General features: G+C 38.3%; 1 protein-coding gene across 13 annotated transcripts in view; it reads right to left on the bottom strand.

Annotated features, from left to right (window-relative positions):
• The window catches only part of ST7 (suppression of tumorigenicity 7), a 248,100-nt gene that overhangs the window by 28,887 nt on the left and 192,008 nt on the right, over positions 1 to 27,205 (bottom strand). For 12 of the 13 annotated variants that reach the window (XM_042922747.1, XM_042922752.1, XM_042922851.1 and 9 more), the window contains 2 exons: positions 10,513 to 10,585; positions 8,955 to 9,057 (listed from right to left, as the gene is read on the bottom strand). The exons of the other annotated variant lie outside the window; for it this stretch is intronic. In XM_042922747.1, the coding sequence (XP_042778681.1) occupies positions 8,955 to 9,057; positions 10,513 to 10,585 (176 nt within the window). The remainder of the gene's footprint in view (positions 1 to 8,954; positions 9,058 to 10,512; positions 10,586 to 27,205) is intronic. 13 annotated transcript variants of the gene reach the window in all.

Below are 27,205 nucleotides of genomic sequence, written 5' to 3'. Positions count from 1 at the left end.
TTCCCTTCATTGGTGCTGGTGATTTTTCTGCATTTCTCTCCCTCAACAGCTCCACGCATAGCACCCAGGCATCTCAAGCAGCTGGGACTTCCTCAGCCCCCCGCTGCTCCTCTGAATGCGTGTGGAGCCTCCAGTTCTAGGTGTGAGACCTCACAAGCTTGGGGTTTTCCTGTGGTGGTAGTGATCGGCCACGGGCTTCTGTTATTTTCTAAACTGTATATGCAAAGGTGCCTTGGGGTTGCTGGGCTACCTGTTTTCTCATCCCAGTTTCAATCACAACAGTTCTACTTTTACTTGCTTTGTTCATTAAGGCTTCATGTAAGATTGTATTAGGAGGAAAAGTTTATTGCTTTAAAAAATCATTATTAGTTATGTGTCATTGTTGCTTTGGTGGCAAAGAGCAGGGATGGCTATTCCAGAAAAAAAGGAGACAGAGGTTGGAAATGGGCAACTCTTAATCAGCCACAAGCAAAGGACTTACCAATGGTTGCAAACAGGGAATTCCAGAAGGCATTAGCTGTAGCCAGAACATGCTAGAGCCTCCTCTCAAATCTCTAGGCCTAAAGGGACCTCGTGGGTACTCAAGGTCAGGGGCATTGCAATGCCACTGTTACACTCTCTAGTTGTCCTTCACACTAGATGTTTCAAGAAGTACTTGTTACTGCATTTTTCTAGGCAGCATCTATGGTAGCCCAGCCAGCCAATGCAGAAATAGAGCTAAAAAGTACCAGGGAAAAGGTGATGAAAGCCCAACACATGTACTGGATGGGTTACACAATGTAATTCCATTTACTTTTCATCAGACCTATGAAGCCTTTATTTTTATCCCCATTTTATCAAAAAGGAAACAGGCAGGGAGCTAATCAACTCCCTCTTCCCACGGTTCCCTTCGGACCATGGACAGGAAGTAGTGAGAGTCCTTGTTTCAAATACTTTTGGACCCTTTCAATGACACTTCATAGGTCTGCCTACCTTTATGTTGCTACTCTTCGCTCTATCATTATACTAATATGTTCTCTTGGTAACAACAGGAAGTCTGCATAATGGGCCTGACAATTCAGAAAAGAATAAAAGTAGATGGCTAACAATGTTCCATCTTACTAGTAGTGGCAAAGAAATGCAAATTAAAAGTACAGAACTCTATTTGTACCTAATAAAATCATAAATGTTTGTTTTCTTTGTTTTCTCTGTCTTAAGCAAACTGCTCACTGCTGGTAAGGGTGTGACAAAATGGTAAAGAAGGGGTTACCTGCTGATTGGGGACGGGGGCTGTAAACTACCACAATCTTTTTAGGTAAGCAATTTGGCAATAAATATTAAGAGCCCTGATGTGTTTCAATAAGTTATGTAGTATTTCTCATTTTGCATATCTATCCTAAGGAAATAACATAAAGACCCAAATATTTTTATGCCCAAAAGATTTGCTATTGGACTTGACCACCTGATGTCTGTAATAGAGAACACAAGAATTAAATCATTCTCTTCAACAAATAATGCTGGGAAAACTGGATTCCACATGCATGAGAATGAAATTGGACCTTTATCTTATACCATACACAAAAATCAACTTGAAATACATTTAAGATTTAAATGTAAGACCTGAAACTATAAAACCCCTAGTGATAAACATAGGGAGAAACTTCATAACATTGGTCTTGGCAATGATTTTTTGGATATGACACCAAAAGCACAGGCGACATAAGTAAAAATAGACAAGTGGGACTATATCAAAGTAAAGAGCCTTTGTGCAGCAAAGGAAACAATCAACAGAGTGAAAAAGCAACATATGAAACGGAAGCAAATATTTGCAACTGTACATCTGATAAGGGGTTAATATCCCCAATACACAGGAAACTCCTACAATTGGATAGCAAAAAACCAAACCAAACAAAATAACTTGATTAAAAAAATGGGTAAGAGACTTAAATAGCCATTTCTCCAAAGAAGACATACAGATGGCCAACAGGTACACAAAAAGATGCTCAAAATCACAAATTATCAGGGAAGTATAAATCAAAACCACAATGAGCTATCACCTCATACAAGTTAGGATGTATGAGGCCATTGTCAAAAAAAAAAAAAAAAAAAGACTGTAACAAGTGTTAGTGAGAAAGGGAAGAAATTAGAACCCTTGTGCACTGTTAGTAGGAATGCAAAATGGTACAGCCACTATGGAAAACAGTGTGGAGCTTCCTCAAAAGATTAAAAATAGAACTACCATATGATCCAGTGATCCTACTCTGGGTATTCATCTAAAAGAACTGAAAACAGGGTCTTGAAGAGATATTTGCACTCCGGTGTTCATTGCATCATTATTCGCAATAGCAAAAAAGTAGAAGCAACCTAAATTTCCATCAACAGATGGATGGATAAAGAAAATGTAATACACACACACAATGTAATACTATTCAGCCTTAAAGAAGATGGGAATCCTGTCCTGTGCTGGGACATAGAAGAGCCTAGAGGACATTATGCTAGGTGAGACAAGTCACGGGACAAACACTGCATGATTCCACTTGGATGAGGTATCTAAAGTAGTCAAACTCAGAAGCAGAAAATACAATGGTGGTTACCCGGGGCTGGGAGGAGGGAGGAATGGAGAGGTGCTGGTCCAGTGGGCATGGGGTTTTAGTCGTCCTAAAGATCCGTGTTACAACAATGTGCATGCAGTTAACAATACTACACTGTACACTTAAACATTTGTTAAGAAGGTAGATTTCATGATATGTGTTTTTTGACAAAAAGTAAGGAAGTAAATCATTCAGAAAACAGTTACTAAGAAAATTTTAAAGTGTTTGATGGCACATGGCTAACAGATTTGGACGTTAATGGTAAGTTAGAAGATAGCCTTTTTAAGGTCAAAGAACTATGAAAATCTATGCTCCTCCTCCAAAAAGAATAAATATAACCCACAATTCCCAACCATAAAGTACAAGTTTAGAGCCCCATGTTAATGTTTTTAAATATGTATATGCTATGTGATTATGATTCCTAAGTATTAAAAATGCACGGGGAAATAAAGCTAGAAGGAAATAGTCTTAGATATGACAAGATGATAGCACTATGAATAACTTCCTTATATTTTTTTTCTAAAGTAATAAGAAATTTATTTTTATAACACCACTACAGAGGTGAAAAAAAATCTAACACTGCTTGTAACAAACCAGTACGTTACTCTTGTTTTGGAAAGTTGCCAGAAAATGAAAATTTATCTTTAGCACCCTGGAGTTAACAAAATATTCTCTAAACCAAAAAGGTGTCTCTTTGCAGGGAAATACTTGCAATGTGGTTGCAGCATATTAAGGGTACGTAGCATTAGTAAAAACGCAGGTTTGTGTAGAGTGATGAATCACTGGCAGAAAAGCATCACCCTCCTGGGTAAATCTTGACATGGTTAATGATTCCTTGGATATGACACCAAAAGCATAGGCAACAAAGTCAAAATAAACAAGTGGGACTACATCAAAATAAAAAGCTTCTGTGCAGTAAAGGAAACAAAATAGAGCAGGGTGGGTGGGGAAACATATCTGCAGGGAAAGCGGAAGAAAAAGCTAAAACTAAAAATCCAATAAACTATAACAATATATAGATGAAGGTACAGAAGCAAGATGTGCATGGCCTCTCATTTGTCCAGCATCATGAGTGAAATTTTCTTTAAAAAATGAAGAATATTCCCTGTCAATTCAAAGCTCTTATTTTGAATTAAATTAAGTAAATTTAATTAAATAATTCCCATTAAATGGGAAACACCCTCTAATGGTGTAGGGATTTCTTCATCTTTTTGAACTGTGTACCCAGTTCTTAAAAAATGAGCAGCATCATTAAGATCCTAATACCACTGGTCATCCTCAAAAGGGGGTAAACATTAATTTCATAGTCAATGCACTGTCGTGAGAGACCACAGAGGGGAGAGACTGATTCTGGCATGAGGGAGGTACAGGCTTCCTGGTGGTGACTTTTAATGGTGGGGGTGAAGGATGAGTAGGATTTCCTCAGAGGAAGCAAAGGGGGAAGGAGAAGAGAATGTTTCTGGAACAATGAACAGACTGTTAGAAGGAGCTGGAAGAAATGAAAAACAAGCAGGGTCAGATTATGAAGGGTCCTGAAGAACCATTCAAGGAGTTTCTATCTTCCTCTGTAGGGCTGGGGACACAGCTGCAATTCCTAGGAAGGGGAGTAACACAATTTAGTTTGGATGGGCTGCTTCCTCCTTATACTTTGCTGCAATCCAAAGCTTCAGAAATACTTGACCACTTAAGAGGCCCCCCTTTAAAATAGAGACATAGCTTTTTACTGTTTTTATTTACTTCCTGGTCCTGGGGTGTGTTTAGGAGATACCCTCCCTACTCTGCATGTTTTCAGGTGAAGACTGTTCTGAAGAGTAACCCTCCTGAAGTAAATAACCGACATTTTTCATTGGATACTGAAATATCAAGTATGCGCCTCTGCTTATTAGAATACCAGATAGACCTAAATTGGACATTCATGGGAAGCAGTTCTCAGCTATTACATCTAGTATTTTTTCTCCTTCCAACAGACTATAATTGAATAAAACAGCATGCAGTTGCTGAAAATTTCTGTGGTAGGCCACTGAAGACTTCCTGTCATAGAGCAAATGAAACCATGGAAGTATTTAAGATATAATAATATCTTCACGAAATATGAATTGTCCACAAGTACCTTGGGAAGTGATATGCCTGCCATCATTTGAAGGCTTCAAGTCTAGGCTAGTCTGCAACTTGGTAGGATGGTGGGGGGGCAGTGGAGGGTGATGTGTGAGGGTTAGAGAACCCAGAATCAGTCCAGGCTCTGTCATTTACTAGCTATGTGACTGAGCAGGCAACCTAACCTCTCCAAACCTGCAGCACCCTCATCTGAATAGCAGGGATAATAACATGATGCACCTCACGGTGTTGTTATGAAAAATAAATAAGATGTTCACTTAGTACTGTGTTTGGCACACAGTAAACATTCAATACAAAGCAGTATTAAAAACAATCATCATAATATCATTATGAGGAGACATTCAAACTGAGGATGGGAAGGTGTCCTAGATGATCTCTAAGGCCGCTTCTTATACCAGGAGTCTAAGAGTTTTAACAGTTTATATCATTCATTGATGTCTCATTAGAATTAAGGCTATTTTCTGCCTGAAAAGTCATCGACGTGTGTATGTGTGTGCGTGTGCGTGTGTGTGTTTACCTGAAGTATTAGCAAACAGTCCAGTAAACAATGTATCACGTAATAAAAGATGTCTGTAACAGCCTGTATATAGTACACACGCATCAAAGGTTTGTGGTTAATTCTGAACTAATTCTGAACATTGACTCACAGGTCCTTTTCCTCATGAAAATGTCAACAGACAAAGAGGCTCTGGAAACAAGTTTCCCCTTGGCACAATCACCAACAAAGCAAAGTGGTAGAGAATCAGTTTACCTACGTACCCTATCTTTTCTCCAGTTAATAATTAAAAAGTAAAGTGAATTCAAATATTTCAAATGTTCCCACTTAAAACAATTCTGTTTTGCAGGTACAGTGCTAGCTGACTAAGTTAAATTTTTCCAAGGTAGACTTAAACTATTTCTTAGGGCTTTTAATACTCTTCTAGAGGTGCAATCAACCATTTCAGACCATCACAGAATTACACTACGGCTTCAACTAAAATATCTAACCAACAAGTATTGTACCAGTTTTCTATCTCGTGTGCTAGGATCACAAAGGTCTGGCTGGTACAGCCGGAAGCGGTAAGACCCAGTTCCCAAAGCAATCCTAAAATTTGTATGGACCACAAAAGACCCCAAATAGCCAAAGTAATACTGAAGAAGACCAAAGTGGGAGGCATCACAATCCCAGACTTCAGCCTCCACTACAAAGCTGTAACCATCAAGACAGTATGGTATTGGCACAAAAACAGACACATAGACCAATGGAAGAGAACAGAGACTCCAGAATTGGACCCACAAAAGTATGGCCAACTAATCTTTGACAAAGCAGGAAAGAATATCCAATGGAAAAAAGACAGTCTCTTTAACAAATGGTGCTGGGAGAACTGGACAGCAACATGCAGAAGGTTGAAACTAGACCACTTTCTTACACCATTCACAAAAATAAACTCAAAATGGATAAAGGACCTGAATGTGAGACAGGAAACCATCAAAACCCTAGAGGAGAAAGCAGGAAAACACCTCTCAGACCTCAGCCGCAGCAAGTTCTTACTTGACACATCCCCAAAGGCAAGGGAATTAAAAGCAAAAGTGAACTATTGGGACCTCATGAAGATAAAAAGCTTCTGTACTGCAAAGGAAACAATCAACAAAACCAAAAGGCAACCAACGGAATGGGAAAAGATATTTGCAAATGACATATCAGATAAAGGGCTAGTATCCAAAATCTATAAAGAACTCACCAAACTCCACACCCAAAAAACAAATAATCCAGTGAAGAAATGGGCAGAAGACATGAATAGACACTTCTGTAAAGAAGCCATCCGGATGGCCAATAGGCACATGAAAAGATGCTCAACGTCGCTCCTCATCAGGGAAATACAAATCAAAACCACACTGAGACATCACCTCACGCAGGTCAGAGTGGCTAAAATGAACAAATCAGGAGACTATAGATGCTGGCGAGGATGTGGAGAAACGGGAACCCTCTTGCACTGTTGGTGGGAATGCAAACTGGTGCAGCTGCTCTGGAAAACAGTGTGGAGGTTCCTCAAAAAATTAAAAATAGATCTACCCTATGACCCCGCAAGAGCACTGCTAGGAATTTACCCAAGGGATAAATGGAGTGCTGATGCATAGGGGCACTTGTACCCCAATGTTTATAGCAGCCCTTTCAACAATAGCCAAATTATGGAAAGAGCCTAAATGTCCATCCACTGATGAATAGATAAAGAAATTGTGGTTTATATACACAATGGAATACTACGTGGCAATGAGAAAGAATGAAATATGGCCCTTTGTAGCAACGTGGATGGAACTGGAGAGTGTTATGCTAAGTGAAATAAGTCCTACAGAGAAAGACAGATACCGTATGTTTTCACTCTTACGTGGATCCTGAGAAACTTGACAGAAGACATGGGGGAGGGGAAGGGGGAAAAGAAAAAGTTAAAGAGGGAGGCAGGCAAACCATAAGAGACTCTTAAAAACTGAGAACAAACTGAGGGTTGATGGGGGGTGGGAGGGAGGGGAGGGTGGGTGATGGGTATTGAGGAGGGCACCTTTTGGGATGAGCACTGGGTGTTGTATGGAAACCAATTTGACAATAAATTTCATATTATAAAAAAAAGACCCAGTTCCCAGATTTCAGGGGTCTCCAACAAGTCAAATGTCAATAATTTTAAGACTTTTTGAAAATACAGTGTTCAAGTATTTTCAAAGAACTCTGAATATATTATCCCACTTGGTCTTTGTCACAAAAGACAGGTAAGGCTTATACTTTTATCTTCATTTGAAAAATGAGGGAAAACATTGAGTTCAGAGATGCTAAGCCCCAAGCTCCCCCCAAGGCTCATAAATGACAGAGCCAGAACTAAACCCAAGTTTTAGTCTCAGAAACTAGGACTCTATTGCTCAATACTACTTCTAAAAGGGCCTATACATGCTCACAGAACAACTCTGTAGTTAGAGAACAGCATTCAATAAATATTAATTGATGACCTAAGTTGACTGTAGTTCAGGACAGTATTTTCATGATTAGCTTTAACTTTTAATCAAATTTGAGTGAACACTTTTAACATAGCTGAAAAGATACCAAATAAAGAGAGATATTTTATGCCACTCTATATACAGTGCCTAAGTCTACAAATATTATGATGGTCATTATCCACTGGAACTAGAGTAGATAAATATATCCTTCACTGACTGTGGTACTGTGCACCATTCTTCAGTTTCCTGTTTTGTGAGAAAATGAGCATGACCTGAATAAAAGCTCAGAAAAGATGTTAGGTCCCTTATCACTGTCACTCTGAACAAAATAGATTAAAGTAGGTAACTCCATAAATCATCACATACACACATACACGGACATACGTACCACCTTTTGCACAGTACTTCAAGAAAACAAAATAGCCTTCTTTTGTCATTTTTCACCAGTGAAAGCCTTCATTAGACATTTTGCCAAGAAAAGTATGCCTTGTAGTACCTGAGGTAAATTGTATGAAGTTTCCCAGAGGTCAAAATGCACTTTATAATATCGAGAAACTGAAAATAGCCCTCAGCAATGTGCCTATCACATAGCAGGTACTCAAATATAGGTAAATAATAAATACACACCCATCTCCCAAACAAAAGATTATAGAAATATCTTCTACCATGATCTGACTCCCTTAAAACCAAATTCAGGAAAAAAAATATATGGGAAATATTGGGTATTTATAAATTGGTCAATCATGTGGTTAACAATTAAGACAAACCTCTCCTACTACTTATACATACTAAAATGGCATTCACAAGTCAAAAGAAAAACACTTTTTCATACTTTGAGGTTCTCCCTATTATCTTCTTGCCATTACTGATTAAGTATCATTTATTTGTAGAGACCTAGAACATCACATTTATCAGTATTTTTTTTCCACCACTTATATTCACAACAAGGTTCATTTCCCAAGTTGGGTCTAAGTTAAGACTATAACTGGTGTGAAATTCCTATCAAATGCATCAACACTCTTGGGATCTCCATATTTTGCCAATTTCAGACTTCCTGGCCTGACCCGCCTAAGCTAAGTCTATCAATTTACCCTAATTATATGAAATCCAAAAATCGGCCCAAAGCCTCCTGAATGTAGCTTTTGCTTAAAAATGAAGCTGATAACCATAGACTATATAGGGCCTCAGCATTCATTGGCTGCAATTCATTTTTTTACACTGGGTGTATTCGAGACATGACATTGTGGTCACTGAATGCTTTCTCTGCTATCATAACGAGTTCCTGTGGGGATTCCACAGACTCACTTTTGGCACGTGAGGGTTGAATTCCACAGCTCTATGAATGGCCTCTACTGCGTTCATCTCTGCTGTGCTCAGCCCCCGCCGAGATGCAGCCTCGGGAGAGAATCTGAAAAGCAGGAAGACAAACACCATCCAGTTGGGACCACTGCTTGGGCATCAACCCGGAAAGGCATCTACGCGTCAAGGGCCCATAAAACCACAGCGAGCCAATGGCATGAGCTCTCCAAACCTCCACTATATGGAACCTCTGAGTGACCCCTCAGACCGAGGCCAACAAAAACCCCAGCAGAAGCAGAAAGCGTGCTTGCGTCTAATCTCGGCAGGAATGAAATTCGGCTGTCAAGTCTCTCTCTGTCTAAATAGCTAATCTAAATCTTCTATGAGGTACCTGCTCAGGTCAGGGGAGGGGGTAGGACTGACGAGGGCAGACAGTGTGGGAAAAAGAGAAAACCAGGTTACAGAAGAGCGCACTTGGTTAAAAACAGAACTAGGGAGAATTTTAAAGGAGGCTCCCAACCCAATGTCAGTGCTGCGATGCAGCCTCCTCCGCAGGCAAGCCTGCTTGGGGCCGTTCCGGCAGGGGGTGTGCGTGCCCGAACTGCGGGCCAGACACCTGCCCGAGTGAATGAAAAAAACCAGACCATGCAATCTCTTTCTCACCTCACACCCAGGGCTAACTCCAGAGCTGTGCTTGGCAGGCAGACACCACAGGGGAAGCTGTGACAACCCTGGCCCTGCCCTCCCAAGCTGGAGTCGCTGTGTAGGGAGAAAAGATGTTGCAGTAGGTACTGGCGATCTACAGGATAAAAAAGAATGAAAGAAAATTACTTCGGTCTTGAAGTGCACACACACTTAACAGCAAACCTGTCTGACATAGCAGAGGCTGTTTTCTTTTTCTGTTATCTGCTTTTCAGCTCTTCAGAGGGATTGTATCGGGGAAATGGAAGCGTTTATTATGAACTCCAACAGTTAAGCCAACTGTTCTCTTTCACCTGCCAGTCATCTTGGACATTTATGAAAATTCTCTATGTCATAGTCACCTGCCTGAATAAAACGGGCGAATGTCCCACCGAGATGGCAACTCAAAGCAAACGGACCCTGGGTGGGGAGTTAGTTTGGATCTGATGAGTCAAAGAATGGGAGATGATCATCCCCTCTGCCATCTTACATGTTTGTTATGACTACTACCCAGTCTTGGACTGCTGACGGAAGAGGAACACGCAAAAAAATGAGTAAAAGGAAGGCATTTTGTGTGTAAGTCCCAAGCAGGCCTTTTGGTATCTACTGTCTGGCAAAAAAAAAAAAAAAAAAAAGTCACCTCAGAGGTATGGAATTTCACATAAATCCCTCTTTAGGGACCCATACACCCTTGAAGTACCTGGGGTTATGTACTCTCTCCTTCTAGTAGTGAAAGAAAAGATCAGCAGATTTTAGAAAACGCATGCTCATAAGCGGGGGGTTTCATAGACTAAGAGAAACTTCCAGAGAAAGCCCTCAGAGGCAACACATCTCCTTAAGTCAGGTCAGGCATTTAGTACCACACAAGTTATTATTCACTTACTTGTCAGAGACAGCTCTTGCTTTGAGCAAGGCAGCTGTATAGCAAATTGTTGCCGACTTTGGTAAGCTTATATCTGTTAGAGAAAAAGAAAGCAGAAATTCTTATAAGTTTTCAGGAATAAAGAGCAATGATTTTTAATCCACAAGCATTTTAATCATGTAAGTCTAATAAAGTGTAAATTAAGAATATTTTAATGCATACAGTACACAGCTATTTCTTATGTATAAAGGTGGTATGTAAAACTATGGGTAATTCATATTTTTGTGAATAATATATGTTTAAAATCCACCAGACTGACTCTTCGGCAATCTTTTCTTTAAGATATGGATTCTCATATATTGAATTTAATTAAGCAGAGAATAGCTATAAATATATGCATTTAAATATTACAGGAATGCCCTTGATATCATAAAAGGCAAATAGGACCTCTGTGTCACTTGTAAAAAAATTCTCAACAGGTGTATGAAATACCAATGTGAAGAAAAAATATCACCTGGATCTTTTTTTAAAAACACACCTAAATAGGGGCGCCTGGGTGGCTCAGTTGGTTAAGCATCTGATTCTTTTTTTTTTTTTTTTTTTTTTAAATTTTTTTAACGTTTATTTATTTTTGAGACAGAGAGAGACAGAGCATGAATGGGGGAGGGTCAGAGAGAGAGGGAGGCACAGAATCTGAAACGGGCTCCAGGCTCTGAGCTGTCAGCACAGAGCCCAACGCGGGGCTCGAACTCACGGACCGTGAGATCATGACCTGAGCCGAAGTCGGACGCTTAACCGACTGAGCCACCCAGGCGCCCCAAGCATCTGATTCTTGATTTCGGCACAGGTCGTGATCTCATGGTTGTGAGATTGAGCTCTGTGTCAGGCTCTGCACTGACAGCATGGATCTGGCTTGGGATTCTCTCTCTCCCTCTCCCACTGCTTCTCTTTCCTTCTCTCTCTCTCTCTCTCTCTCTCTCTCTCTCTCTCTCTCCCCCCTCCTCAAAATAAATAAACTTAAAAAAAACACCTAAATAAATTATTTTTTAGTGGTCAGATTTAAACCAGATTTCTTTTGCATTAAATTTCAAGAAGTTCATATTCAGTTTTTTGTTAAAAAAGCAATACATTTATTATAACATATACGAAAAATCTTTATATATAAGGATATATATGTGAAATATTTAGAAATCTATATAATTTTTGTTCATTCAAACCCAAAGGAAATCCCCTTTCATATGAAGCCTCATTTGTTTCTCCAAGAAACAGTTCGTCTCAGTTTGTATAGAAAATTTCACATGGAGAAGAGGGAGCCGGTAACAGATTCAGATGATGAGTTTAAAGGGAAACAAAAGTAAAAGATACAGCTGAGAATAGATAAACTCAAAAACGTAGTCCCTTTTGGGGAAAAATTTGTGTTTAAATTATGACTCTATTTCTTACCAGAATAGTATTTCTTTAACACTGAACCACATTTATACTATGACAGAGAAATATCATCTTAATTCAGACCAGGTAAAAATACACCATTCCCAGTGCTGCAAAACTCACTCTATGTTAGAGAAACTCTTATCACCTGGAATTCTCTGCCAGCTTCTTCACAGAGCTGTTTTCAACTTCAAAAGAATTACATTACAGTGGATAAAATCCAAAAGGGGCAAAGGGAAGAGAGAAAGAGAGAGAGAGAAAGGCGGGGGGGGGGGGGGGGGGGGGAGAGAGAGAGAGAGAGAGAAAGAGAGAGGAACCAAGAAACAGACTCTTTAAGTATAAAGAACCAACTGATGGTTACCAGAGGGGAGGCGGGTTGGGGGGGGATGGGTTAAATAGGTGATAGGGATTAAGGAGTGCACTTGTGCTGAGCACTGAGTGATGTACAGAGTATTGAATCACTATATTATACACCTGAAGTCAATATAACACTGTATATAACACTGTATGCTAACTGAAATTTAAATAAAAACTTAAAAAAAAGAATTACATTATAGTAAGAATGAAAAGCAAGTCCCATGACCAGCCCCATAACAGACAGCCACAGAAGAAAATAAGTTCATAAAAGAATAACAATCCCTAATCCAGTAGTAAGTATTTACCACCAATCTCAGCATGAGGAATTTCTCTGAGGGAAATTTCAATGCCATTGATAAAAAATAAATAAATAGTCATAGAAAATTCCAACAAAGAACTGAAAGGAAAAGGAGTCTTTGTAATCCTGATCTCATAAATTATGTTCAAACAAAATTTCACCACTATATGCATAGTGTAAAATGATGCGCTTATGACTAAGAAGGAGAAAAAAGAAGAATGCCAAACACTTATGGATCTGTCTTGTTGCTTTTCCAACGTCTAAACATTTAACTGCTTCCTAGTGTAGGAAATCAATCCCAGAATCAAATATCTTGTTTATTAGGGTCCATTCATTGACCCTAATTGGAAGGTAATAAAACTGTAGATAATACACATTCTACTTAAAAGTTCAGACCTTTTTTTTTTTTAAGTTCAGACTTTTTATATAAAAAGTATCCAAATTTCGGGGCGCCTGGGTGGCTCAGTCAGTTAAGCGTCCGACTTCAGCTCAGGTCACGATCTCGCGGTCCGTGATTTCGAGCCCCGAGTCAGGCTCTGGGCTGATGGCTCAGAGCCTGGAGCCTGCTTCCGATTCTGTGTCTCCCTCTCTCTCTGTCCCTCCCCCGTTCATGCTCTGTCTCTCTCTGTCTCAAAAATAAAATAAAAACATTAAAAAAAAAAAAAGTATCCAAATCTTGTTTCCATCCTTCCTGGCATGATCTGTGTTCCTTCTGTGTTGAGCATCTTCCCATGAAGAAGGGACTAATGAAAAGTCCAAGAAACGAGTTGAGGCTGAAAACAATGGTCATAATTATCTGGAGGTGGCAGCATAACAGGGAGCCTCACTTGATAAACTAGAGAAAACCTGTTGTTAAGGATTTAGCTTCACAATGAGAAGGGTCAGATTGTTTTGATGGTTACCTAAACAAGCAAAGTGACATATTCACCCACTTAGAAAAACATGCAACTGAGGTATACCAGCAAAATACAGGTGCCCAATCAATGATGATCTTTAATCCAGAACCAGGCCTCTTCATGCTCACGAACAGGACATTCACAACTAGAAAAATGTGACAAAATTCTGCAACATTACAACTACTGTAGTGCATTTTTCCCATAAATTTTTTTACCCATACTCCTTCACTGTATGTAAAGCTGGTGGTATATGTGCACAGTCATAATGCTTAAAAAGTAAATAACCAAAAACATGTTTTAATCAGTATCAAATGGGAAGAGGGGGAAATGTAAATACTCCATTCCTCACTAGTGGCATGTGATTCCATTTGTTTTCTTCTTATTTGAATAAATTACTTTTACTCTCATTGCTTAACAAAAATAAAAGAATAGCAAAAAATTCTTGCATAACTTGTTTATTCAGATAGTTTCAATGTTTTTCTTCTAAGTCAGTCAAAGCAATTATCCTATTTGGTAATGGCAGTTGTCTCTAAGAAGTGAGAAATCATTCTAAAGAAACTGATCCTAAGTTTCCCTGTAGGTACAGCAATCTTATTCAATTAAGGTTTTCTTTACAACATATTTTTTTAATATGAAATTTATTGTCAAATCAGTTTCCATACAACACCCAGTGCTCATCCCAACAGGTGCCCTCCTCAATATCCCTCACCCACCCTCCCCTCCCTCCCACCCCCCATCAACCCTCAGTTTATTCTCAGTTTTTAAGATCTCTTAAGGTTTGCCTCCCTCCCTCTCTTTTTTTTTTTCCCTTCCCCTCCCCCATGTCTTCTGTCAAGTTTCTCAGGATCCACATAAGAGTGAAAACATACGGTATCTGTCTTTCTCTGTAGGACTTATTTCACTTAGCATAACATTCTCCAGTTCCATCCACGTTGCTACAAAAGGTCATATTTCATTCTTTCTCATTGCCACGTAGTATTCCGTTGTGTATATAAACCATAATTTCTTTATCTATTCATCAGTGGATGGACATTTAGGCTCTTTCCATAATTTGGCTATTGTTGAAAGGGCTGTTATAAACATTGGGGTACAAGTGCCCCTACGCATCAGCACTCCATTTATCCCTTGGGTAAATTCCTAGCAGTGCTCTTGCGGGGTCATAGGGTAGATCTATTTTTAATTTTTTGAGGAACCTCCACACTGTTTTCCAGAGCGGCTGCACCAGTTTACATTCCCACCAACAGTGCAAGAGGGTTCTCGTTTCTCCACATCCTCACCAGCATCTAGAGTCTCCTGATTTGTTCATTTTAGCCACTCTGACCTGCGTGAGGTGATGTCTGAGTGTGGTTTTGATTTGTGTTTCCTTGATGAGGAGTGACATTGAGCATCTTTTCATGTGCCTGTTGGCCATCTGGATGTCTTCTTTAGAGAAGTGTCTATTCGTACAACATATTTTTTAAAATGATGCTTATCTTTCACAATAAAAAGCAAAAGCTTTGACATTTTGCCTACCCCAGCAATTCCACTTCTGAGACTCTTTCCTAAGAGAAAAAGTCATGTGTATTAAAAATGAGCCTTAAGGATGCTGATGACAATACTGTTTCTAATGGTGGAAAACTGGAAACAGCCTAAATGGCCAATAACAGAAGATTAGTTAAGGTGCTGTACATCCACAGGGTGCAATTCTATGTGGTCATTAAATCATGTGTTGGAAAAGTAATGATCTGGGCAAATGGTGCATTGTTATAAGTACGTCAATAAGTAAAATAAGTTTATAAAATTATGATTTCATATGTTTTTAAAAAGCATTTATATGCACAGGGATAATAAAACTGGAACTATACATACAAAATATCAACAGTATTTATTTTTGAGTGGTGGGATTATAGGGAATTTTTTTTTATCTGTATTTCCAAAGCTTCCTGTGAGTACATGTAAATAAGTGAATTTTTAAAAGATAACAATAATGCTATAAAAAGAATTCTGTTCTACAAATTGTTGGAAGCAAGTTCATAAGCAAATACATTGGTGGAACCAGACAGAGACAGCATAGACAGACAAAGGTAGAACTTACATGAAGTGAAGTCAGACCAGAGATCTACTGCATATACTTATATACTTCATGAAAGTTAGCGTGATCCTTTTGCAGTGTGCACTGATTAACCATATTTTAATCTAATCACTGCCTAACATCTAAATCAGAGACCAGAACTGCATGTCTTGGCTCACTTTTAAGAAACACCATATACACTACCTTAGGAGAAAGCTTGTTATTATGGGCTGCTTACTCGAGAGTGCTACCTCTTTCATTTCTTTAAAAATAATGCTGAGACTTGGTTGTTGTTGCCTGTTATAAGTTTGAAACTTATAGACTCACAGAAAGTTTGAAATAATTATAGGCTCACAGAAGGATGTGTAAATAGTACCCTGTACTGTGAATGCTTTTCTCAGCTTCCCCCAATGGTGACATCTTACATAACTGTAGTATAATATCAAAACCAAGAAACTGACATTGGTACAGTACTATTAAGGAAATTACAGTCCTTGTTCAATTTTCACCTTTTTTTTACATGCATTCATGTGTGTTGTGTGTAGTTCTATGAAATTTTATCCCATGGCTAGATTCATCTAACTACCACCACCATCAAAATACACAAAGTTCCAAAGGAACTCTCTTGTGTTACCCCTTTATTTGTACCCTTCCTACCCATACCTGTCCCCTGGTGACCACTAATCTATTCTCTGCCTCTGTAATTTTGTCTGTCTGCCATGATTTCATGCTTTTACCACTAGGGAAATGGATAAAATGATAAGGGAAACAGAATAGCTAATAGTAGTGATGAAAACAAGTAGTATCAGAAGTTTTGAGCAGGAATAACAAAAAAAAAAAAAGCTGCCTTCCAATATTGCTTATAATTTATTCGGAAATTTTATTTTGAGGAAGAAACTTCAAAACCACTCTATGCAGTGCCTGTCTTTTGTACGTGCATGTACCTACCATAATTACCAAAAGTCTTTCTAAGAATTAGAATCCAGACAGTCTCTTCAATAAATGGTGTTGGGAAAACTGAACAGCTACATGCAAAACAATGAAACTGGACCACTTATTTACACTATACACAAACATAAACTCAAAATGGATTAAGGACTTAAATGTGAGAGCTAAAATCATAGAAACCCTAATAGACAGCATAGGCAGTAATTTCTCAGACATAGGCCATAGCAGTATTTTTCTAGATATGCCTCCTCAGGCAAGGGAAACAAAAGCAAAAATAAACTATTGGGACTACATCAAAATAAAAAACTTCTGTACAGCAAAGGAAACAATAAAAAACTAAAGTGCAACTTCCTGAATGGGAGATGATATTTGAAAATGACATATCAAATAAAGGGTTAGCATCCAAAACATGTAAAGAACTTATACAACTCAACAAACACACACGCGAATAATCCAATCAAAAATGGGCAGAAGACATGAACAGATATTTCTCCAAAGAAGACATCCAGATGGCCAACAGACACATGAAACAATGCTCAACATCATCAGGTAAATGCAAATCGCTCCTATTAGAATGGCTAAAACCAAAAACATAAGAAACAAGTGTTGGCAAGGATGTGGTGAAAAAGGAACCCTCCTGCACTGTTGGTGGGAATGCAAACTGGTGCAGCCACTCTGGAAAACAGTATGGAGATTCCTCAAAAAATTAAAAATAGAATTACCATATGATCCAGTAGTTCCACTACTGGGCACTTACCCAAAGAATATGAAAACACTAATTTGAAAAGATATATGCACCTCTATGTTTATTGCAGCATTATTTACAATAGCCAAATTATGGAAGCAAGTCAGGTGTCCACTGATTGATGAATAGATAAAGAAGATGTGGTGTAGACATATAATGGAATATTACTCAGCCATAAAAAATACTGAAATATTGCCATTTGCAACAAATGGATGGATCTAGAGAATATAATGCTAAGTGAAATAAGTCACTCAGAAAAAGACAAATACCATATGATTTCACTCATACGTGGAATTTAAAAAACAGATGAACAAAGGAAAAAGAAACAAACCAAAAAACAAACTCTTAACTATAGAGAACAAACTGATGGTTACCACAGGGGAGGTGGGGAGGGATGGGTGAAAAGGTGAAAGGGATTAAGATTATACTTATCATGATGAGTACTGAGTAATGTATAAAATTATTGAATCACTATACTGTACAGTTGAAACTAATATAACACAGCCTATTAACTGTACTGGAATTAAAACATTTTTTAATAAAAGAAAGAATCCAAGAAGGAGAAAAATGTTAGCTACAAAAATTAATGCTCTTAAAAAGGAATATGTTCAGAGAAGTCATCATAATAACAGCTATGAAACTTGCCTAGAGATCGACTGGACCATACTGGAGATGGAGGTTAGAGTGCTCTAATAAGAGTGGATTAAAAAAGAAAGTAGATGTCATGTAACACACAGTATGATTAAGATAATAAATAATCTTGGTAATGACACAGATATTTGCTGTTATAAAAGAAGGGGAAAAAAATAAAAAGAAACTTCAGGAAGAATAAAAACAAATCCAAACAAACAATTAGAATCCAAAAAGGACATGAAAAGAAACAAAATAATGAGATATCGCATAATTGCAGACACAAGGAATGCTAAATAAATGTTTCTCACTTAAGCAAAGCTGAACTCCCGGCTTTAGTTTAATTTTCCTTCTACTTCTTGGCCATCTTTTGTTTTATACAGGTCCTTTTCTGAAAGGCAAAGAACTTTCTCCAACTGTCTTAGGTTTTCAAAATCAAATTGTCATGAAAGTCTTTCATTGGAACCATAGAATATGTTCTCTTTCGCGTCTGGTTTCTTCCACTCAGCATGTTTCTGAGATTCATCCATGTGGAGCATGTATCAGTACTTTATTCTTTTCTATTGCTGAGTAGTACTTCATTGTGTGGATATACCACAACATGTTTATTTTCTAATAGCTATTTATTTAGATTGTTTCCCAGGTTTGGGCTATTATGAATAAAGCTGTTGTGACCATTCCCGTGTAAGGTTTTCGGGGGGGAAAAAAAAGTAAAACTCATTTCTCTTAGATAGGTAATTAGAAATGAAATTGCTGAGTCAGAAAACAGACACATGTTTAAACCATTAAACAGTGCTCCAAAGTGGTTGTGTGAAAGTTTGCAAAACTAGTATATGGTGACAGAGATCAGAAAAAAATGATTACTTCTGGGCTGGAGAGCAGTTATTGGCCAGAAGAGGGCATGAGGCAACCTTCTGAGATGATGGAAAGTTCTATGATCCTGGATGGTGATAACACAGGTGTATATAAAAATGAAAAGTTATCCCGCTCTACACTTCAGATTTGTGCATGTTACTATAGGTAATTTATGCCTCAATAAAAACAATTTTTAAAAAACAAACCTATAATCCTGGGCCATGTGAAGCTGTCTTCTCTTACTTCAATCTAACTTCCATAACATTTCAGTTGCCTTTTATCATTCTGCTCCCCCCGCCAATTCTCTCTACAAATCCTTATCCAAAGTTACTTAGTAGTTTTGCCTTCCATTAACATAAAAGAATCTGATCATTTCTCAAGTCAGCCTTCCAAATATTAAAATGGTTTAAATGTCTCCTCTAAACCTAATCTTTTCCAGAATAAATACTTCTAATTCCTCAACTGATATATTCTTCAGAACTTCTCATTTATTTTTGTTATGGAGTCATGAGTGATTTCAAAATATGCGAATTAGAAGTGGAAATAATCCCCTAAATCCCTGAAACCTGACCAGTACAGAGTTCTAGGGAAATGTACAGTTTGAGGAAGTACAGCCATAACACCTCTCTGAATAACAGCTAGGATGACCCTGGTGTGGGACAGCTGGAAGTCCTCATTTGTTCCTGTGATTGTGTAGTCAACAAAACCATCCAGGTTCTATCAAATTAATTTCAGCCAAAGCCAAATCTTTTCTCTTTTACTGAAACCATGAAAATTTATGAACCTATAAGCAGGATTTCATATTTGATTCCATTACATTTTAAATCCTAAAATGAAATCTAAACCATTGACTTTTAATTAATAGTTTCAGAATGTCATTCCAGCCTATTAGTCATCATTCTGACTCAAGCTACCAACCACAGCTTTGTGCCATACAATCCATAGGCATACCTTCCTCCCCATATGATTGTTATCATCATCAAAATTGCTGCTAACATTTATCAACGGCCTATTAAATGCCAGGTGCTGGTGTTAGTCACTTATACACATTATTCTGCCTAATCCTCAGAGCAACTCTCTGAGATAGGACTTAACTGCTAGCCCTCTTTTACAGATGGGAAAAGCGAGACATATAATGGTTAAGAAATATGCCAGTATCACATAGTTAAAACAAATATGAGCTGTCCCCACAGCACATGATTTTGAACTGTGCCACGTTGTCTACGAGGTCTGATTTATAAAAATACTGACCATGGCAATACCAAGGAAAGGATCCAGGAATGACATTCTAGAGATCACCCTAAATCTGCAATGGTCTGCAATGATGAATGTACAACCATTTATTAATGGTAATAATAGGTATTATATATGCCACTTAAACCATTAAATCATACCATTTATTAATGGCTATAATAGATATTATATATACCACTTATACCATTAAATCATACCATTTCTTAAAGATACAATAGGTATTGGGGTGCCTGGGTGGCTCAGTCAGTTAAGTGTCTGACTTAGGCTCGGGTCATGATCTCACGATCCGTGAGTTCAAGTCCCGCATCGGGCTCTATGCTGACAGCTCAGAGCCTGGAGCCTGCTTCAGATTCTGTGTCTCCCTCTCTCTTTTTGCCCCTCCCCCATTCATGCTCTGTCTCTGTCTCAAAAATAAACATTAAAGATACAATAGCTATTATGACTACATTGCTCCACATTACCTAAAAAGGTAGCATTCAAAACATTATCAAATGTTTTAATTAAATAAGGATATGTCTATGGCATTCTTCTAATTCAGAAATATGTAGAAAATGGCCATTTAAATTAATAAGAAACATTTAAATGTTACTGTATAGACCACAAATATTTTCACATCCACTATCTTGTCTGTTTTTATTTAGCACAACTTCCTTCGTAATTCCATGTTAGATCTTCAATCACCTCTTTCTTTCCTAAATGTTAATAAACCACATATAGTCATCTCCTAGAATTTTACTGGTATTGACTTATTTGCTGAAATTCTAAAAAAACAAAAAGAGAATCACAATTATTGAGGACAAACAGAATATAGGAGTGAATAAAGGCATATTCTCATCAACTTATAAACACATTACTGTCTTCTCCAAATAGGAGAACTACAGGATAGATCAAAGAATTGGACAACAGCACACAACTGTGAAGGTCAATAAAATCTTTTATTTTACAGATGAAGAAATACAGGACCAGAGAAGCTAAGTGAAATGCTTATGAGCTTACTTACTAATTAGTAACAGACTGGTCTCTCAATAGCAGGTTCTTGTCACCACCCCATACTGTCACTGTGATGCTTGCGTGTACTCCCCTTACAATCCTTATACTTTCTGCATCATTGTGCTCAGAAAACAGCCTCACAAAGAAAGTCTTGAGACTTTTGCCTCCTCTGAACTTTAGCCACCTTTAATACCTGCTTACAAGCTCTACCCCACTTTAACTATTTGTCATTCTGACCTTTCATATACTTTAATCATTTGTTTTCCTTTACATTTTCTTCCAGTTGGGAATATCTCCCATCCTTCTTGAACCACTCTCCACTTAAAACTCTCTGTGTCTTCCTTTGCCAAATGGTGTCAGCACAAAGTTGTTTATTGAGTCTCAAGTTAGGGGTTTATATTTATCTTTCCTCTAACTTAAAAAAGGGCATAGCTTTTGGCTTTTGTTGCTACTTGTTTGTTTTTAGATTCAGGAAATCTGTCTAATGCTCCCTACTTTTACGACTGTGAGCTATAAGAAGACAACATGATCTCCTTCTCTTAAGGTTCTTCCATTTTGGTAAAAATTAAATTCAGCATATTAATTACTCTTAGGCTTTGACCACTTTAGTACTAACTGAAGTGTCAGCAAAGCACGGATTTATAGGATGCTCTGCTTTTGGCAAATGAGACTTGTAGATCCACACACACAGGCATTCACATCCTGTACTGCACTCTCTAAATTCACAACCTTTAAGGACTAGGTGGACACTCACACCTGTTCCCCATTCCACATTTTTTCTCCCCGTGTCATTGTTATGACTCAGCAGAAGTTACCTGATGTTAATGGGCTGCATGAGTCTTGGCAGGCTCTAACTGTGTCTTAGTTACACCCCCCTAACAGATTATCTAAGGTATATGCTAGGTCTACATAGGCCTCAATTTCCTGTAGTTAAGAGATCACCAGAAAGCAAATTAAATTATATGGTTATAGCTTAAAATAATAAGTTTTAATAACCCAGGAAATAAAAAAGTTTCTGTACTGGGATTCCCATTAGTTGTTTAAAGATTAAAAACCAAACTCTAATAAACTCTTTTACACTGATTGGTTGAAAAACTGAGCAAATATCTCCCTGATAGAATCCTGCTTCTTTGCAGCATCTGAAACCACCTCACCGGTGCTCTTCAGTGGCTTTTTACTCCCTGATGTCTTCTAACACCATGTGTTTCCACTCCCTCTAGTGCTTCTAACATCATGTGCTCATCCCTCAACCACCTCAAGTCAAAAAAATAGTATGAATCCACTGTGCCACTCTCTCCACTTTGAGGTCAGACTGGAGACCATCTCTGCTGAGATTGCCTCATGCATGGTCTCTCTCCAGGGCCTATAGAATTAGGTCCAAAGCTCTGTGAGATCTGGTCCCTACCTAACTTGCCCAAAGCGTATTCAGCCCTTTGCTGTAGCCTTCCACCATCCCTCTGCTTTATAGGATACATGGAGTACTCCATGCAGGCTGGGTCAATCTTGCTCCTGAACCTTTCCATGAGCTCTTTGTCTCTAGTATTTTCACTGTCTGGCTCAATTCAGACTCCACCTCCACCAGGAAGGCTTCCCTTGCAGTCTTTACAGCAATTGTTTTCTTACTCCCCTCTCCTACTTACATGGTGAGTTTCAGGAATAAAACTGTTTCTTCATCACTTTGTACCCACAATCCAAAACACTGCCTAAAACATAGCTGGTGGTTCTGTGTTTGCTGAATGAAATCTTAGGTTAATATACTAACATCTCAAATCACCTGATATTAGCTCCCTTTGATATGTAAACATTTAGACCTAATTTAGCTTCTGGAAGCCAAAAGTGTCAGTACTGATGGGTGTTTAAGGAGGGCGCCAGAAACTTGTTATTTCTCAACATGTGTACTGCATTTATCACTGCTTCTGCAGTTTTAGCAAAATGGGTGAAACGGTACTGGTGTTCTAAATCTAGATGTCTATTTGAAACAGCAGTGGAATTAAAAAGTGAGGCAGGAAGAAAGCAAGAGTACAAGCTGACAAAGTTGAAGGAAAGTAGAAGGGTTTTTGGCCAAAAACAGGGAAGGCAAACCACACCTCTTCTGGCTCCCTAGGACCCTGTATGGGAATGAGGCCACTGAAAGAAAAGGTCATCTCAGGGAGAATGACTCTTAAGTTTTCAAAAGTCATAAATGCTCATAATATCAAACTTGAAATTCAGTGTAATAATCTTGAGGGAAATTTATGTAATTATGAGTAAAACTGTCAATCTGACGTGTCTCAGAAAACCCATGGGGCAAAACTTTAGATAGAACAGTTTTTTCAGTGATCATCTTTTTGACCTAATTTCCTTTTGTTCATCTACAATAATAATAAGATGTAATTTTAAAAGGATCACTCCTGTTCCTATGCATGAGCTAGGTCAGTGGAGGGTCAATTTCATATCTATAATTCTAAAACAATGTTTTCAAGGGTAGCAGACAGCATAAGTAAGTCCCACAGCACCTCACAAATGAGGACACTACGTCATAGGGCATCTCCAGCTAACAAGTCATTCGTTCACTACAGCTGTTCTGAATGTCTACCCTCACACACGAGTGTCTGGGAAGAGAACACGGGGCTTACTCTCAAAGGGTTTCTTTCTCTGTACCTCTACAGCATGTTTCAAACAGATTTACTGAGCACTGATACGTCTCACCTCAATTTACTGTGGTTGGTTTTGGTTTGGGTTTCTTTACATCTTTCTCCACCAGACTGAAAGCTTCTTGGCAACACAGAATAGGTTATACTCATCTCTGAATCTGAAAGCACCTAAAAATTAATATTTTCAATATAAGGACCTGATGCAGCCTTGCTGAATTAATTTGAAAAAAAAAAAAAAAACCCTAATTACTCTCTATAGTCATTTAAGATTATGGAATATAAAGTATCCCTGGGGTACCTGGGTGGCTTAGTCGGTTAAGCGTCCAACTTTGGCTCAGGTAATGATCTCATGGTTCATGGGGTCAAGCCCCGTGTTGGGTTCTGAGCTGACAGTGCGGAGCCTGCATGGAATTCTCTCTCCCTCACTCTCTGCCTGTCCCCCACTCACTTGTACTCTCTCTCTCTCAAAATAAATAAAATAAACAAACAACAACAACAACAACCCTTTTCTTGGTCAGGCAACATATTGATACACTGGAAGTTTACATTAATCCACACATTTGGTCCTGACAGACACTTTTGGAGCCATAAACTGAATGACCAAACAAACAAAAATTAAAAACAAATAAAAATGCAGCCCATTTCCCTTTCCTAACCTATTTTTGGATGAGATGTATTATGACTATCCCATTATGTGATGCTGTCCTTCATGTGGCTTTCTTCAGTAAAATTTCTGAGTTTACTTCTATACATGACATGATACAAAGAAAAGAACAGAAATGTGGAATTCTGTCCTTAGTTTTTTGTTTTGGTTTGGTTTGGTTTGGCTTAAGACAGTCTGAGGTCTTTTTGTCCCACCTTTAAAAAGCCAATCCAAGGTCCCCTTTCAACCAAAGGGAAAAGCTTCACTGAAAAAATAAAAAGGATTCCTATACCAGAACCTCAAAAAGAAATGCCACCTGGGAGTTCAATGATTCAATCAGGGAAATACTACATGACCTTAGTAATTTGGGGCAGGGGGAGGGGCAGGCAACACAGACTCAACTACACCCAGAAAAATTCATCTCATGCTATAAAGTCAAACACCAGATGTTATTTGCAACTTTTGGATTGGATTACCCCAGAAGGTCTGTGTCAGAGAGCCCTTCTGTGGCTAGTGCCCTGGAGTCCAGCACGGCAGTTTATGGGATGGTAACGGCCGGCTGGGGAGGGATGTTACCTTGGTAAATTACGATAACGAGGCAATAGGGTTATGAAAGCCAATATAAATTTAGAGGGTTTGTTTGAGTGCCAACTATGTGAATTACATACGTATGCATTCATAAAAAATCTTCCATCATCAGAGACAATAGAAATTTCTCATGCATACAGTCTTTATTGAAATAATACCTATCATTAGAACTCCTGCTCATTGCATATAATATGACAATCATTTGCTAACTTCAAAGGCCTAGTCCACTTGACAGATCTACCTTTTGGTTTCCAAGTCAGCAGGACACCCTGTACAAAGCTATAAAAGGCCATCATTTCTCAGTGATTCATTCTTACCAGCCTGAAACCATAGCCCATGGTATCAGTGCTGAGATAGATAGATATATATAGATATATTGTGGTTTTTTTTCCCCTCCAATGAAGCAGCTATGTGATTCATTTGCCCATCTTTTACACAAGGATGCTCTTCAACACTTGCCTTGGTATCTTGACCTTTTCCATAAGAGCCAGCCCAGGAAAGGGAGCCAGACTGGGCTTACAGTCTGTCACTAGGGACTGAATACATTTCAAACCTTCTTTCCTGAATACAGTTTAATTTTGTAGTAGATACATCTCAGAAGCTGTTGTGCCTATGGCATCAAAACTCACAACTATACACTTGACTGAAAAGCACTGTTTTGGAGGTCTGGACTGCCTGACGTTCAAAGCCTGACACTGATGGCCTAAATACAGATTTTACTGACTGGTCTTCCTGGCATCTCAAATCCCTCTTATTCTTGCCCATTCCTCAAACATAAATGGAAGATAGCCTCATGCAAAGAGAGAGTATCCAGTGACTACTTCAAAGGAACTGTTATGATAGTTGAGTAGCTTGTGTTAGTTGTAAGGCCTTGGGCAATGAACAAAGTTTACGAAATTTTTGCTTATAACTACATGCTGACTCTGCAAAACAGTATCAGCAAAAAGCTTAATCTCTGAATAGTCTCAACATAGAGTAATTCCCCAGTGCTTTCTTTAGAACCTCTGTTTTCAATCTACTGAGATGAAAGTATTTCCCCCAGTGTTAGAAACATGTCCTGTTCTTAAAAGTATACCCTCTGCACATTACCAGATAGCAGATAATAGTGCTAATTTAGGATGGGCTCGATGGCACCAGTAAAAATGGTCTTGACACAGTTGTTGCATTTATATAACATTCATGACTATATAAAAGACCAGTTGTCCCTCACAGGGAAATTTCTGTCACCAAATTTAGGGCAATCACTGAATGATCTAATGGAGTAAATATCCAGAAGAACTTGGATTTGTATTTCCATTGGTGCAAATTGCCCCAAGGCTGAAACAATTTGTCTTTTGATCAGAGTGAAATTCCTGGCACTTTTTTTTATCAGCTTTCCAAAAGCTTAAGGATTATCTGTAGATAAAACTAAACATTTCCATTCTTATCAAATATCTATCTACCTACCTGTCCTACTAGATCCATAATTAATTTTAATAGTAGGCCACACAATGCCTTTTTGGGGGGCACAAGACGGGGCTCTTATTCCCTCATTTTAACTAACATTTTATATATGGTTCTCCTTTTGAACAAAACTGATGGAGAACAGTGGTGAAGTTCAGGAGTGGTGATCCTGGCTCTTTACAATGGTTAAGAATTATTGAATACTTAATGTGTACCCCACACTGTTCTAAACATTTAACATGGTTTAACTATTTTAATCTTCACAACAAATTCCCAGCTGTGTGATCTTGAGCAAGTTACTCAGCCTTTCTAAGCCTTGATTCCATTTCCAGAGAAGGAAACCAAGGCTTAGAAGACTAAGTAATTTGCTGAAGTTCACTCAGCTAGTGAAAGGCAGAGCTAGGGCTTGATCTCAGCAGGCTGGCACCGGGCAAGTTCTCTTCATCATCATCTGTGACTGCCTTTTGTGTCCCCAAGGACCGCTGACTAGAGACAAACAAAACTAGACACTCCCAAAGGTATCTTATAGCACTCAAGTTCACATTCAGTTGTTCTATAAGATTCTTCTAAAATTGAAATGCACAAGTGATAATGAATAAAAAATGCATGAATTCTTTTCTACATCGCCACCCTAATCTTTGAGACTTAGGTTTTCAACATAGGTGGTCTATAAGCACCTTTGAAAGGCAACCCAAAGCTTGTAACAACTTTCTCAATTGTTCTAAAAGAAGTTCTGATGACTTAATGATCTTAAAAACATTCCTGTGTTTATAGCTAATGTATGACTAAAAAAAAAAAAAAAGTTGATAAATCTCCAATTAAATGAACGCCATACATCAAATCTTTGTGACTAAAGAAATCAGGCACAAGGTGACTGAAAATAGAAAGCCAGATTTTGAAGAGAATTTCAGAAAGACAAGCAAATAGAGATATACCACGTTCTTAAAGAATCTTAA

Source organism: Panthera leo, chromosome A2, assembly GCF_018350215.1.
Source record: "Panthera leo isolate Ple1 chromosome A2, P.leo_Ple1_pat1.1, whole genome shotgun sequence".
Taxonomy (NCBI): domain Eukaryota; kingdom Metazoa; phylum Chordata; class Mammalia; order Carnivora; family Felidae; genus Panthera; species Panthera leo.
This window is presented reverse-complemented; position numbering and strand designations above follow the sequence as displayed.